Raw genomic sequence first — 15,821 nt, forward strand, 5'->3', positions numbered from 1 at the left:
CAAAATATTTTTTATTTTAAATTGCAAACTTGAAACTCAACCTACAGAAAGAGTGATTTGTAGCTGATGGCTACACATGAACACTTTTTGTAGCAGACTTTGAATCCAAATGTCCAGACAAATAAACCTGCATTCATTATGAATGTGTAATAAAACAATCACTGCATTTAATCATTGCTTAATAAAATATGCCAGAAATAATATTCAACCATACCATGACAAAAAAACATGTAGAAGTATATGCTCTGCAAGTAATCAAAATGCTTTTTTTATTGCAGCCTGCGCTGTAAAAGCTGTTCAGTGTAATGTCAAATATATTAAAGGCGAAGAAAACTGACAAAAAAAAGAATGTCCTCCAATGTAAGTAATACACACTTTATTGAGTCAGTCTGGTCCTTATTTACAAACAGTTCTGTATTTGGTTGCACATTCGGCAATGTATGAATAGCACTCTCTTCACTCACAAATGTATAAAGGGGATTTGTATCTAGTGTAGATGATCGTTGTGCTCGAGTGTCTCTGCAGCAAGAGCAGAAATAAAACAGACTGTCTATCAGCATCTTGCTGTCTCAGGTCCTTGAGGGCTCAGTCTGCAAGTCTGGAGGGTGAACATTTGGATTTAGCGTTGAAGTTAACCAGTTTGCAGCCAGGATTAATAAATATGTAATCATAAAGAATCCAAATATACATGTCAGGCCACTTTTACTTAGTTAATATCTGTCAGGATATTGGCTGCCTGAAGTGGTCAGAACAAGAAAGCTGGGACTTCATTTAAAAACACATCTAAAATCATGCTTCATTATGTAAATAGCTACATTATCTTTATCTAGAGGTGCAAGTCTCTGCCAATCTGCTGTGTTTAGTAGTAAATTAGTAAATTCTGATTCCACCACTTAATTAAGATATGCTAGTAATTAGGCAGACATATTCCTGTGGGTGCAGACCACACACTCTTGTTGATGTTGGCTGCACGACCGCTGCCAAAATCAGTGACACTAGAGTTAAATCTAAGCCAAGCACTGCAGGACTAATTCATGTGCTTTCAGCTGCTTCCTCATGGGCCCATTCTAGGTGTCAGTGTGGCTCTGACTGTTTGTTGTTTCAGTCTCAGTTCACATCCTCCCCGCAGCCCCTGGCTCCGCTGGCAGGGAGAGGAGAAGGCGAGGCAGGGTTAAGAAGGTGAGAAGGCACCGTTGACTCTCCAGTCTGCCTCTTCTACATCCTCATCGCTTCTCCAGTTTTTTGAATCTGGCCTCTGTGAAGAAGAAACACAGAGATGTGATCACTCTGTAGGGGATGCATGCTCAAGTCCAACATGATGTGGTAATGTTTGGCTGGCTTTGTGAGCTGTATTGTAGAAATAATTGAGGTGAGGAAATGTGTGTGGTGTCACAGCACCATCTGCTGGTGGACTTTATATTGCTTTGCAATAGGGCTGGGCGATATGGCCCTAAAAGATTATCACAATATTTTAGGGTATTTTTGCGATAACGATATTCTTGACGATATTTCAAAATAGTGAAAAATATATAGACTATATGATTTTTTTAGTCTGTATAAGGGTAATTGACAAATAAGGATTGGCAAGATGTCAAATGGTGCAACCACAAAAAAAGAATACATATTAAATACTTCATCCACCTACATTGTATTTTATATTAATTTTATATATTAGTGGGCTTATACATATAATTACTTCATTTTAAAAAACATCAAATGTTTTTATTTTTTTACCATTCCTACATTTACATATTGTCGTCAATATTGAGCAGAACATATTCTAAATACAACCATTTTTTTCTAAAGTTTTGACAAATTATGTAAAATTTGTTATATACCATAGTGTTGCGATGTAAACGTGGATTGTATTTTTTTTTCTCATTTTAGTTCACATTTATTTTCCTTTATATAAATCAGATTTTTATGGGAAGAAAATGACTGGTTATACCAACTGACACTGGGTTAGATCACGTCATTGACCCATAAATAAATAAAACTAAAAATGATAATATTGACTTTTAAGTATTATGAAATAATAAAACATTACCATCTAAGTGGTCCAAGGGAATGCCCCACCAGGAAAAAAATGTGTACATTTTTAAGTACAATGCATCAATGTTGTCCACTTTGGGAATTTAAAAGTGAGCAAACACCTCACATAACATTTTTCATAGTCAACATACTTTCCACTCGGACATGGAATAGCCACACAGTGTTGAAAAATAGCTGGCTAGGGGGTCTGGGGGCATGCTGCCCTGGAGAATTTTTTTTCATAAATGCTCAGATTTGGTGGCCTTTCACACATTCTAATGCCACTATTCCATCATATTCACTGATCTTCATGATTGCATAATTAATTATTGTAAAGGAGAATAATGGTTCTCGTATGTTTTATTTAAGGCATCTTATTTTGACAGTCTTCTTGTAAACTCTTTGGTGGATTTAACGCACTATGCTCTTATTTTGAAAGCTGCATCTGTTTAGCGACAGGAAGTAATAGTAGCTTTTTGTGATTAACACAACTTTAATTGTTAGCTAATGTTAGCTCACGGCTAACGAACTGCAACATGTGACAGTGTGTTCGGACTGTTTAAAAATAATATAATTAAGTAAGGGATGCACGTTACAATAATTAGATAAAATATAATTATTATCTACTTATCAAGCTCCATAAAAAAATGATAATTATCAATCATTTATGGAGAAATTTTGTCAACAGAGCCCAAGAATCATATTTATTTATTTTGTTTTATTTATATAGGATATTTTTATATTTTTTTGTTATATTCCAATTTCAGAAATAATTTGTATATTATATATATTTTTTTATTTAAAGTGAGTTGCTCTTTATAAGGCTCTGCTTGCATAATAATAATATTGTTTATTGCAATTATTTTCTAGACAATACATCATCCAGTAAAACTAATTATCGAGACAGGTTTACATATTTCGGATTTAACTTAATTCTCATAGAAACAGTCTCACGTAAAATTTTCTTGGAGTGAACATATTAGACTTACACACTTCTGCACATCTGTACATTAAACATCTTACCCAGTTTCTTGGAGTACGCATCCAGTTTGTAAGCAGCCTGTTCCAGTGAAGACACTTGCTCCTCAATCTGGTTTATCTGGTCCAAGTAGGGTTGTAAGCTTGCATCTAAGGAAAACATACAGTACATACAAGCCAGATGTTCATGCTGTTGACGTAGAAGGAAGCAGGAATTCACATTAATACAACAGTTTTTTGTGCAGATTATGTCCTCACTCACATTTGTTGTTGAGATCCTGCAGGTTGCGGCTGATGTTGATGCTGATGTCCTTCATTTCCATGTACTTCAGACTGGTAAGCTTGTTCATGTTCTCCAACAGACGGTAATCCTCACAAGTTCCTGATCACAGTTTGCATGAGAAAAAACAAAACAGAGGGCTAATAAGGTGAATATAGAAATGAACAATGAAAGGAGTGCATCAGTAAACAGTGGCGGTTCTACACAGGGGCCTCCAGGGGCCACTGCCCCTGTGAAGAAGCCTTTGGCCCCTGCTGTGGCCCCTGTGTCAAATTAATAATAAGATGATCAATTTATAACGATGAACAATCCAAACCTTTTTTTGTTCAAACAATAACTCATTGTACACAAAAGGAACCCAGAATGTGTACATTGTATAATAGTATAATTGTGCAATAAAATATTGTGTGTGTGTGTGTGTGTGTGTGTGTGTGTGTATATATATATATACATATATATATATATATATATAAAGATCATTCTCACTGTACTGCAAATGATTAAATGAGAAATGTCATTGTCATATAAAAAAAACTGTTATTGTTTGTGAGTCTCATTGTTTCAATCAAATCTATTTGTATCTTCCAAATATACTTAAATTAGATGTTTAAATAAGCTAAAATAAAGGTTTTGAATGCTTAAATATCATCTTTGCCATTTTTTATGTGCTAATGTGCCCCTCTGATTAAACACTGGCCCCTCCTTGGCCCCCACAGTAAAATTGGTCTAGAACCGCTACTGTCAGTAAATAACTGCTTTGGCCAAAAGTTTTTATAGACATGTGTGTTATGCGTTATCAGACCTGTTAGCTCTCCTTGCAGGAAGATGGCCATCTTTTCAAACATATCAGTACACAACTCATTGATATCAGGCTCTGCAGGCTCCACAGCCTCCTCTGCTGTCTCCACTCCACCATCACCTGAAGCATTAGCAGGATAATAAACACAGAACACAGCCAGTTCAGACAGATTATCAACATTGAAAAAGCCCAAATAAGGGAGATTGTCAATGATTGCATACAATTAAACCAACATTGGAAAATTGGACAAAACAGTTTGGTGCTAAATTAGCATAAGAGCGCTACGGAAGCTGCAAGGAAACATCTCTCACTGTTCGTGCTGGGCTTCTTGAGAACAACCACCGGGCTCTCCGCCACGTCCTCAGGGCCTTCTGCTCCAGCGGGGCTGCTGGTACTTGCAGCCGCGTTCAGAGCCGCTAATTGGGCCGCCGGAGCCCTGGAGATGCTGTCCATTGCTGCGGCGTCGTCGCCCGTTGCAGCCATTTTGTTCCTGTTTTGACTTTTCCCCTGTCACATGAGCTGAGGATCACGTGACGTCCGCCCGCCGCCACAACCACCGGGCCTACTCGCGCGCATTGCCACGCCCTGATGTGATTTGAGGCATCAGTCGGTTATTATGGTTATATATATTTAATGCTAATTCAAGCAAATGTTTCTGGTGATTATGCATTTTTTTGTGATCACGAGTGATTATTATTATTTGGAAAAAAATATATGCTTATTTCTGTAAGGCTGCTTATATGTATATATATATAAATAAATATAATATGTATATATAATTAATATAATATATATAAAAATAACACTTACAGATTTTAACCATTTATGTAGTGTTTCATTATGTTTCTTGTGTCACTGTTTTTAATTTACATTTTAATTTCTCTGAAGCATACTTGTAGCTTATTTTTTTATTGCTTCTTCTGGTAAAAGTTTTGTAAAATATTTTTCCTTTCCCTGTTTTATTTTTTCCATATATTTTCCATATATTTTCCATATATTTTACTCTTATTATACATATTTTACTTATGTTTCCTCTATTTGACAGTTGTTTCAGGAGCTGGCATGAAAGAATTTTTAAAGCATGTGTATGATTGTGTAGGTGACAAATAAACTTTGATTTGATTTAAAGTTCTTTTTTTAAAGCATGTACTTGTAATTAAGTTTTTCCATTATGTTTTCTGCTTAAACATTTACCATTTCCATTTTGTGATTGCTTTTATTTAAAGACAGTTTGCTCTGCACTTTAAAGGTGAGGAAGAGGAGTGGCTGCTAAAAATGCAATTAAATCTAACCTTATTACATAGTAGTCCAAAACTATTTTACAGCTCCAAGAGGTCCCCTTCTTTCCATTCTTAAGTTTTGTTCTCCCAAACAATAAGTAAAGCATATTTAATAACATTTATATAATATTAACTTTTTACAATTTATTTCTCCAAAGAGAATTGTTTTGTAAATATACTTCAGTTATAAATAAGATACCATAAACAATTTCATTACAATATTTAATATTACAATTTATTTATTTTCAAATTTCAAATTTCTATATTGATAATGGGACACAGAAGGTTTTCCCTGCAAACTCTTTGGACAGCTTTTTCTTGATAGCATAAAATAGAAATAACACTTAAATTGGCTAAAATAATTGAAGCAATTTCTGATGTAGTTTATAAACTATATTATCATTAAGGAAGCCAAATTATTCCAGGGACAAAAATTATGAAAAGTTTCAAAAGAAGATTTCAAAAGAGAAATCTAAATTATAAGATGGTGAATAAACATTCTGATATAGTTAATCCTTTTTCTTATTATGTATGAAATTGCATTATTGTTACCATCTAAAGTAAAACACACTTCTAAATAGTAATTAATCAATCATTAATCAAGGAAAATCTATGTGCAATATTACATAGTAATAGTCTCTGGAACTCTCTACCCCTTGAGGTCAGACAGGCTACATCACTAGCCTCTTTTAAATCCCTACTGAAAACTTTAATTTATCGCAAAGCCTTTTTAACTAAGCTACTTAATCTCTTGGTTGTTTTTCTCCCCCAGCTCTTGCCACTTTCTATGTTTTGACATTTGTAATTCCAACTTGTCTGCATTGCACTTTACTTTGTTTTGTTGTTTTATTGTAATTTTTTACAAGTTTTTTTTTACAAGTTTTAAAACACTTTGTAACTATGTTAAGAAAACTGCTATACAAATAAAGTTTTATTTATTATTTTATTATAATGTATGTATGTATATTGTGTCTTTGTTTTTATTTACATTTTTTAATATATCTTTGTAATTTTGTAAAAAATGTCCCCACTGCGAGATAAATAAAATCTTATTTTATCTTAAATCACTGCAACTCTAGGACTTTTCGCTGTGCGCGCTTCCGCGGGGAGCACAGGATTCTTGGCAAGCAGAAATCGGCATAACACCTGTGTCGGCGCTGTTGTGGGGGAAGCCAGATCGTGACAGGCTAGCAGCAGTGGACTGTAAACATGGCGGCGTGCACAGCTACAGGGCTGTGCCGAACACCCCATTACTATTAGTCTGAGAGACGGAGACACCGCAAAAATGGAGACCGAAGAGGAGCAGCACATAACGACGCTCCTCTGCATGGGGTTCCCAGACCCCGACGTGATACGGAAAGCGCTTCGGCTGGCAAAGAACGACATCAACGAGGCAGTAGCGCTCCTGACAAACGAAAGCCCCGGACTCGGGTATGGATACGAGCCGATGGAGAGCGGGCCTGCCCCCGGCGTGGGCTCGACTGGAGACGGGGAGAACAGCGGGCGGACTGGGACTGGAGGGTTTGATCCCCCGCCGGCATACCACGATGTGGTGGATAGCGAGGTAAGAGGAGCCAGCGTTTCACCAAGCATCACATGAAGGAGCGAGGGAGGGAGGAGAACATGGCTAATTGCAACTTACTGGGAAATAGTGGGCTCGCCCATTTAACTAGCTTAACTTAGCAGCTTCAATGCTACATGCAGCGAGCTCAACGTGAGCTGTCAGAGCAGGAGGTGAAATACACTCCAGTCCTACGGGACAGGGCATGGCGCATAGTGACTGGAGTATAGTCTGCTTACATGGAGCTTTTGCTATTTAAATGTCAGACTGAAGCAAAAAAATTGCTATTCTAAACTTGCAAGCTAACCCAGCTAGCTAGTAGCGAGCTAGCTAGTTGGGAGTTTGACGCGCCAGGAACCGGACCAGGTGGAGCTGCACAGAGGCATCATCTGGAGGGCTGCAAACTACATTTCAACCGGCAGTACCCTGGTAGTGGGTAATGCGCGATATGGAGCAAAAGTCATATCCCGATATGTTTAGGCTGAATATCCATATACGATATATATCCCGATATTTTATCGCAAAGTGAGAGCAAATGTTCAGTAAAAATCAAAGCCAAATATGACATGTCACAAGTCATTTTATTGAAACCACTTATTTAAGTGAAGGTAAATACTGTATAACAACAGGAGCACTTTCAAAAAAAAAAAAAAAATCAAAGCTCCATAAAGTGCACATTGAAATAAAAAAATATCTTAAATAAAAGCCATAGCTTGCCTGGAGCAAGGATCACAGTGCAAATTTGAACTATATCGATATATGCAATATGGTCTAATTCCATATCACATTTAAGATGATATTGATATATCTTTTATATTGATATATCGCCCACCCCTAATGCGCCCCATCAATTGGCCTGCGGACAGTTGGTTGTATTTTTTTCCAGGCTGCTTTGCAGAGGTTAGCCATCGCTGGCTGACAGCGTCAATCATGCTCAGCTCCTGCTGAGATTGCTGCCCTTTCAAACTGGACTTAAAGACGGTTTCGCAATGTCTTTGACATACGTGGCCATTTTATTAAACATATGTCCCCATTCTGAGCTATCAATGTGCCAGTTACAAGTGATTAACCGTTACTTGTCTAAAAAGACAGTGTCAGGCGTGAGACCGTTGTGTTTGATGCTTTGAGGCCAGTCATTGGTCCTCTGACAGTTGTCAGTGATTTACCTGCAGCTTGTCTTAGTTTGCGGGGTTAATGTGGTGTTGTAATAGTAAACTACATTGGCTGCTCATACATACCTGTCTACATAAGACATGCCAGGCGTGCTTCGACTAGCACCTCGAGGAAACTGGAGGGTGTTTGCCTGTAGCTGCTGACCTTAAGCCTGTTGCTCTTAGATCTCTAAAAGCCTGCAGGTGCTATCAAAAGAAAGCAAGACTTTCTCAGAAAGTCAAATCATTAGAACTGTAGGATTATTCATTTAGACTCACCAACCACTTGTTGTATCCCTTTGATGGCTGCCTGAGCTGCTGTGGGTCAGCAAAATACATACAATTAAATTACCCTGGACCAAATACCTGTTGGCGATATTTCTTTCTCCTCTGTGTCTTACCACTGTCATGTTGTGTTGCAGGTTGTTGTAGTAAGAGTGGTACAAACAACAGTTGGCATTTACAGTATGCAGAAAATGGCACACACTTGCAGGTTACTGTAGATAATAAGCCTGTTATTGTAAATATGCCAATAATGTTGTTGTTACAAACTGACTCAGCCCAAAGTGACTCACTTTCTGAGTTCATTAAATCTCTTCAAGAACTGCCAAATAATTTTCCCTGTATGCCCACATGCCAAACAAGTCTAATTTGAAACTATTTTCCCATCTACACCAGCTTGTCTAATAAATAATTTATCCATCTTCGCGCCATTATTATAATGGCTTCGTACACCCATGCATATTATTAAAACATTTACAGAATCTGTATAGGTCTCACTCCCACTTGTCATAATAAGCTCTGAACCATGCAGTAAAGGGAATTAGCTACGAGGATGAAAATGCTTTATTTCCTTTCTTTGCTTCCTCTGTTTGCCGTATTTATGCTTAAGAGGCATGTCATAGGTCCTCAGCCCCATGTTTTGCTCCTAAATTTAGCCCTGCAGTCTCCTGAACACGCATACAAACACATTGCAGTTTTTGCAGGAGGTCCCAGGAGGGTTGCAGGGTGCATAGTAACAGCGCGGTGCTAAGTTGCCTCATCGTCCTGCGCAGCCACCACACACGTGTATTCTGTGCCTTTGAGACCTGGACCTTTCCCCTAAAGGCTTCAGGTCTTATAAACATCAACACTTATTTCCTTGTTTCTTCTCCTGATCGATTATTATTGTAAGAGGTCCTGCATATACAAAGATGAGAGGGTTAGTCTTTTCTCCATGCTGCCATTCTTATTTAAATCAAAGTTGTAAATTTAAATCAAAGCGAGTTCAGATTTGGAAACTCAATTAAATCAAATGTCTCCTTGGTTACTTTTGAACCTACTGTCTCCTATAACCGGTGTTAGGTTCATGTCTCACTGTCTTTCCTTTCTCTCGTCCATCTATCTGTCATTTCCAATTTTCATAGAAAGGGAAGGGATGAAATATGATGCCTCTCTCATGCTTGCTCCGCTCCTGTTCTCCTCAGCTTTATTCACAGTCTATCACATTATAATGTATATGTATCAGTATGCAGGGCAGTATAACATGGCACTGAACACATTGGACATTATGTATGCTATTATGTGGAGATGTATTTAAAAAAAACAACCAAATAACTATACTTTGTTTTATTAAAATTCTCACTGTGCCGGGCCTCAGGCAAAATGAACAAATAAAATGTAATTGTTTTGGTCATTTATAATGTAGTGAAAGCTTTTTAAAACAAGCCAGCAGGTCAAGCATCCTTAGATTACTATGCTTAAATAATTTGCACAGTGACAATGCAAACATGAATCATTTCAAGTACAACATGCTGCATGTTGCACATGTTCTGAAATGTTTCACTGTCCGTCACTATTTCAGAAGAGGGAGTTCTGCAATTCAATCATGAATATGCAGATAACTTCATGAATATGTAAACAACTTTATGATGTAAATAATTTAAAATATCCTTTGTCTGCTTTCACCACATGGACTCATAGACTTTAATGCTCCTGGCAATTTCGTGTTCTCGTAGCAGTAGTAGGCTAAGCCTGAATTTCAACTTGCCCGTCATAACCTGTTTAGATATGATGAAAATATGTCATCAGGGTAACATCATGCTGCTACCATGACAATGTCATGTCATGTCATGGGGCAGGTTGTTTATTACTTTGGTCACACCCTGGCTTACACACCACAACCCTTTTTGACTTTATGGCTGAGTGAAACACTTGCTTTTTGGGAGGACAAAGAGAGAAAAAGAGATGCAGAGATGAAGGGCAGATCGTCGAGGAGAGAGGACACACTTTCCAAATGACTGCTATCGCTCTTCTCCCAGAGGGAGGAAGAGAATCAAGCATCATCCTGTCTGACTTTATCATCGCCAGAGGCCATTTGGATTAACCTCACTCTCACAGAGGACAGCTGCAGTGTCCTAAAACAATGGTCGACGCAGAGACAAGCTGTGTGAAATAAAGTCAGCCGCTGCATTAGGTTGTAATTATGTCATGCATGTGTGTTTTACAGAGGAGCAATGATGAGAACGGGAACTGCTCCGGGGGAAGCATGGAGTTTCCGACCACCAACCTGTACGAGCTGGAGAGTCGAGTCTTTACCGACCACTGGTCCATCCCTTACAAGAGAGAAGAGTCCCTGGGCAAGTGTCTTATCGCGTCCACCTGCCTCGCCCGGCACGGTAAGACCACGGCTGTGTGGGATGAAGATTATTTCTGAAGATCTGACTTAAACTAAATGCTCTCCATCTGTGTTATTGTGTGTGGGTGGCATGTTTTGTTTGGACGGTTGGGTGTTTTTCACATGTTGTTATTTTAGACACTTGTGTTACATGCCCTCAATCTGTATCTCCTTCGTCACAGTGGGTTTTTTTTTTTCTCCATCTGTTGGATATGTGCACCAACTTCTCCCTCTCTCCCTGTCAGGTCTCGCTGACGCTGATGAGAACTGCAAACGGTTCATAGATCGGTGCATGCCGGAGGCCTTTAAGAAGGTGAGCAATGAAGAGACAAGAGGTCTAAGTGACTGTGTAGTACTTGATTAACTTGCATACATTTCCCTGACTTCCATCCTTTCTGTCCGTCTTGTTCACCGTCACCAGTTGCTGACCAGCAGTGCCGTACACAAATGGGGCACAGAGATTCACGAGGGAATCTACAACATGCTCATGTTGCTGGTGGAGCTGGTTGCAGAAAGGGTGAAGCAGGACCCCGTACCTGTAAACCTGATGGGAGTCCTGACTATGGTGTGTTCTCTCACTCTCTGTCTCTGTTGTTATTTGCTTTAAAGACCTTTCGACTGTCTTTTTTTTGCATTCTTTTTTTTTAATCCTCTGAACCCTAAACAATTTCAAGGCTTTTGTTTTTGCTGTTTTCCTGCACCTCCATGGAAATGTCAGTCATTATTAGAAGTAGGGAGAACTCTTGAAATGTCTTGTGCAGTGTGACACACTTATAATGCCATAGATCTTAAAAGAAAAAACTGCAAGTTGAATTTCTTAGATTTTTTTATTTTATTTTATTTTTTTTAGAAAAAATGGAAATTATTAAGCTATACAAACAACATTTTTAGGTATCCACAAGTGTTATCAATATTGGAAAAATAGAGGCTTCACACACTACTCATATTGAACTATTTACATTTCTACATCCACTCATATCTTCTCCTCTGCTCTTCGTAACCCTGAAGTTCAGTCGTAATTTCACAGAATTTTTGTCACGTCCCCAGATGAAATGAGGAGTGCAGAATTTAGTTTAATCACGGCCAAATTTTAACTGAGACATGTAGAATGAAGTGATTTGAATGAGATATCACTAGAAATATCACATAGATTTGGTTATTGTTCTTGATTGAAGCAATAGATTACAGATCAATGGAAAGACCATTGGAAATTAGAAAATCTCATGATAATTTCAGTTTTTACAGTTTCTGACTATGATAAATGGTGTAATTTGGACATTTATTTAAATGATTTTGAATAAAATTATCAGTTACCATTTTTATGTGGCAGATGATTTTTTAGTTAATTGCTCTAAATATGCATTCTTAGTGCATTGGTACTATCGTATCATACATTATGAACTGATGAAAATAACTCCTCAGTACTCCTTGTGCTCTGAATCAGCAAATTACCTTGTCTGTTTCCAACACCAACAGTGATTGTTTTAGTGAACTTATGTTTAAAATTGATCACTTATAACAAGAAGTGCTTATTTTGTCGGTACCTTGGAAATCAGGCATGTGACATTACGTGCTTAAACCATACCATAAATGTGTATTTATCTTCTGCGTCTTTTGTTTTTGTGTCCAGGCCTTCAACCCTGATAATGAGTACCATTTTAAGAACCGAATGAAGGCATGTCAGAGGAACTGGGCTGAGGTTTTCGGAGAAGAGGGCAACATGTTCGCTGTCTCTCCCAGCAACACATATCAGAAAGTAAGACGCAACACATGTGTTTGGAGTATGTATGCCAGCTTGTCCAGATGCACTTGCAAATGTAAAGCTGTGTTAAGCTTGTATTAATATACACGCTTCCTTATTAGCTTTTGTTTACTGCTCAGAGTCAATGTCCAGGGTGCAGACAAACGAGTTCTTCACTCCCCGTGTTGAGTAACTGAGACACAGGCTCAGCAAAACATGTGTGACTGACACACAACAGCTGTCAGAAAACTTGTGTGTGTGTGTGTGTGCGTGTCTCATAATAATTTGCAGTGTCATTGCTAAATAAATCCACTGAAGACATTATGATCTCTTTCAGGAGCCTCACGGTTGGCTGGTTGATTTGGTGAATCGAGTGAGTAATAATCTAAATATAATTTCCCAGATACATATGCCGTACTTGTATCATATGTGCCTTATGTGTCTCCTTTCCTCTTCTTTTTTTTTTTTTTTTTGTCAAGTTTGGAGAACTGGGGGGATTCACCGCCATCCAGACGAAGCTGAACACTGACGAAATTGAGATCGCTGTAAGACAGTCCGCACTTACTTTCTTTGCCCTCCTTACAAACGCTCTGACGTATCTTAAGATAGTTCCTACCCTGGTGATAGATGGAGAGAGGCGTTGCAGACAGACTTCAAGACAGCCTATGCAGGCGAAAGGTCACCATGTTTACCCCCACTGCTCTCAGCTGCAGGGTACTGAATGTCTCTCTCTTAATACTCACTTACACACAAACACGCTCTCTCATCCTCTCGCTGTGTGATGGTTGAAATGCTCTGTTGTGTTATGTGTTCTGAGGCATCCTTGTACTGATGCTTCCTTCTGGGAACCTGGCCGGAACCACAGCAGTGCGCAGCCATTGATTCAGTGCGCTCACACACACATGCATACACACACTCTCTCGGCATTTAGCATATTAATAAAGCAGAGACTCCACTCTTCAGTGGCAGTGGGAGCTTAGTAGAGTGTGTAAGCTGCCAGATACCTAACATACTCCAAGCACAGGAGAGAGAGAGAGAGAAAGTGAAAGGAGAAAAGATAATGGGAGGGAGTGCTCTCTTCTCTACTGACTCCCTGAGCTGAGTCATTCATTTGTCTGCTTTAAGCAGGAAGTCAAGTGCAAGGAGGGGGGGGGGACTCACTGAGTGAATAGAGGAGGAAGGTGGGGGAGACGCTGGGGGAGGCGAAGATGGAAGATGGCCAGAAAAAAAAAAAAAGACAGGAACACGGGAACCATTCATTTAGCTCCTGTGATTTAGCACTGAATGACAAATGACAGCTGGACCCTGGTGCTGGAAACTCACCCATACATCTGTTTATACTCACTCACATGCACACATGTACCAGTGAAACACAGTATCAGTTTAAACACAATGTGACCTTTGGCCTAGACACTTTAATATGAGAGGAGTGGTAGATTGCGGCTGTTGCGTCATCAAAAGTGACATGCTTCTATACAAGACAGATCATGCTGACACACAAAAACTATTACAAAAAATACAAGCTTTTTATAGTTAGTCATAGTTTGCTGGTATTGATAAGTTGATATCCTGTTTGTTTTGTGTCATGCTTGAGTGACTGTGTCTCTCTACATCTGCCCACACAGTGTGTGTCAGCTCTGGTCCAACCTCTCGGAGTTTGTGCAGAATACCTGAACTCCAGCCTCGTCCAGGTGAGCTGTCTCACCTGCACACTCACAAATTTTGGTTGTAGTTTACTTGATCCTTATCCAGTTATTTCAAGATCCGTTCTTTTACTGTTTTTGTCTGCAACCTCTGTATTTGTTCTTATTTACATTTTGTTGTTTTGTTTTCTGTCCAATGTTGTCCCAGCGTTAAAACTGTCCTTATTGTTTATATGACCCTTGTACACATATTAAGATTTATAATTTATATTGTATTTATGTTCACTGTATCCTGTTTTTTTCCCCCAGCCCATGCTTGATCCAGTCATCCATAAGATGATCACATATGTGCAGAACCTGGAGGAGAAGGACCTTAAAGACAAGGTAATGTTTTATATATGTAAGTCTCTTACCCACGATTCCAAAGAAGTTGGGACGCTGTGTAAAATACAAATAAAAACATCAGTACAGTACATCAAATTCAGAATTCAGAGTGGGACGTTTTCAGTTGAATATATAGGGTTAGCGAATTATCACATTCTGTTTTAGGCGGTTTCCCAGCTTTTTTGGATTTGGGTTGTATGAATATTTTCACTTAAATGAACAAAGAAAAGGTGCAGTGACAGAAACAATTGTTTAGTTTTGAAGGTTGGAACATCCAGCTTGTTTGTACAATCGGGTTGGGAAGCCAGTGTGGGATCATCCACTTGTTGCTTAACTAGTCACTCCTGCTGGTTCGTAAGAGCACTTGTACAGAGAGACCTGCCCGATATTAGCCGTGTTTCCTTTAGGGGGAAGAGTGGCCACCGGGAAAGTCTCAGGCCACGCCCTCTCAAATGTCCATTCACTCAGTGCGTCTCCATTACAAAAAGGCCCCCAGAGGGATTTACGAGACTCCGGAGGTGACGTATGGTTTTCGATTGTCGCGGCGGATTAAACACGGGAGACGCAACTGTGGCCGTCGTCGATAACTGACAGCGTGGCTAATTATGCATAAACATTCTGATCGTGAATTAACCGGTTTCGCTATTTGTTTACAACAAGCACCGGACACTCTGTGTATAAACAGAGATCACTAAGTGAACACCTACTGCAGCAGCGGCACATACACACCGTACTGCTACAGAGCTAACAGTTAGCGTATTAGCAATTTGCAGACTGGACGCTAAGGGGTTAACATCCCCTCCGGCTGAGAGAGACTGCTGCAGGAGGACTGTACCACTTCGACTCGTTCTTACTCTTCTTAAGGAGCCGCCAGCTCCGCGGCTCCTTAAGAAGAGACCTCTCAGGGCGGCTCATATTCAAATTAGGTGCGTTTCGGCTGTAGTGGAAACACCCTTATTGTGAATTTTCCATTGAGAAACCAAATAAGTGGGTACAGTCTATTTACAAGAGGAATATTGATCATGTCCTTCATTGTGATGAGGTCACTCAACAGGTATTACAGCATGATGAACCGTGGTCTTTACATCACCCTTATTGTTAGATTAGAAGGAGGACAAAGAGGGAGAAATTAAGAAGTTGGCGCAGATGCTACATTAGCATCAGTTATATCAGAACTGAATAGTGAGTGCTCACTTAAAGAAGGGCAGAGAACTGAACAGCTCCGAAGGCTTTTGCTCTTCTCCCAATGGTTCCAGCACTGACGGTGCAGATGGTACAGATGGTACATCCGATCACCTGCCATCTCTTTTTTTTGAA

The 15,821-nt window shown here is 39.2% G+C and overlaps 2 protein-coding genes across 7 annotated transcripts in view; one reads left to right on the forward strand and one right to left on the reverse strand.

The window, feature by feature from the left end:
- Window positions 1-351: 351 nt before the first annotated feature.
- Window positions 352-4,582, reverse strand: bloc1s2 (biogenesis of lysosomal organelles complex-1, subunit 2). Its single transcript, XM_059341291.1, has 5 exons — window positions 4,400-4,582; window positions 4,092-4,208; window positions 3,272-3,391; window positions 3,055-3,159; window positions 352-1,255 (listed from the first exon to the last, which is right to left on the reverse strand). Exons 1-5 carry the CDS (start codon window positions 4,569-4,571, stop codon window positions 1,224-1,226), a joined length of 546 nt encoding a protein of 181 aa, XP_059197274.1. The 5' UTR covers window positions 4,572-4,582; the 3' UTR covers window positions 352-1,223.
- Window positions 4,583-6,494: 1,912 nt separating this feature from the next.
- The window catches only part of usp24 (ubiquitin specific peptidase 24), a 57,062-nt gene continuing 47,735 nt past the window's right edge, over window positions 6,495-15,821 (forward strand). For 4 of the 6 annotated variants that reach the window (XM_059341035.1, XM_059341034.1, XM_059341036.1 and 1 more), the window contains exons 1-9: window positions 6,496-6,932; window positions 10,569-10,737; window positions 10,982-11,049; window positions 11,158-11,301; window positions 12,367-12,492; window positions 12,815-12,850; window positions 12,957-13,022; window positions 14,103-14,168; window positions 14,430-14,504. In XM_059341035.1, the coding sequence (XP_059197018.1) occupies window positions 6,654-6,932; window positions 10,569-10,737; window positions 10,982-11,049; window positions 11,158-11,301; window positions 12,367-12,492; window positions 12,815-12,850; window positions 12,957-13,022; window positions 14,103-14,168; window positions 14,430-14,504 (1,029 nt within the window). In that variant the 5' untranslated portion in view covers window positions 6,496-6,653. Of the gene's footprint in view, window positions 6,933-10,568; window positions 10,738-10,981; window positions 11,050-11,157; window positions 11,302-12,366; window positions 12,493-12,814; window positions 12,851-12,956; window positions 13,023-14,102; window positions 14,169-14,429; window positions 14,505-15,821 lie in introns of all 6 variants that reach the window. The other 2 variants (XM_059341033.1, XM_059341038.1) reach the window with 1 other exon arrangement.

The sequence above is a fragment of the Centropristis striata genome, chromosome 9 (genome assembly GCF_030273125.1).
Source record: "Centropristis striata isolate RG_2023a ecotype Rhode Island chromosome 9, C.striata_1.0, whole genome shotgun sequence".
Taxonomy (NCBI): Eukaryota; Metazoa; Chordata; class Actinopteri; order Perciformes; family Serranidae; genus Centropristis; species Centropristis striata.

Bases quoted from the DNA above. Each gene is read 5' to 3' on its own strand.
- bloc1s2 (XM_059341291.1), bottom strand. From the start codon at position 4,571: ATGGCTGCAACGGGCGACGACGCCGCAGCAATGGACAGCATCTCCAGG. The intron at 3,392-4,091 runs GTCTGATAACGC...AACTGTGATCAG, and splicing joins CCTGCAAGGAGAGCTAACAG to GAACTTGTGAGGATTACCGT. The intron at 3,160-3,271 runs GTGAGTGAGGAC...TGTTTTCCTTAG, and splicing joins GCAGGATCTCAACAACAAAT to ATGCAAGCTTACAACCCTAC.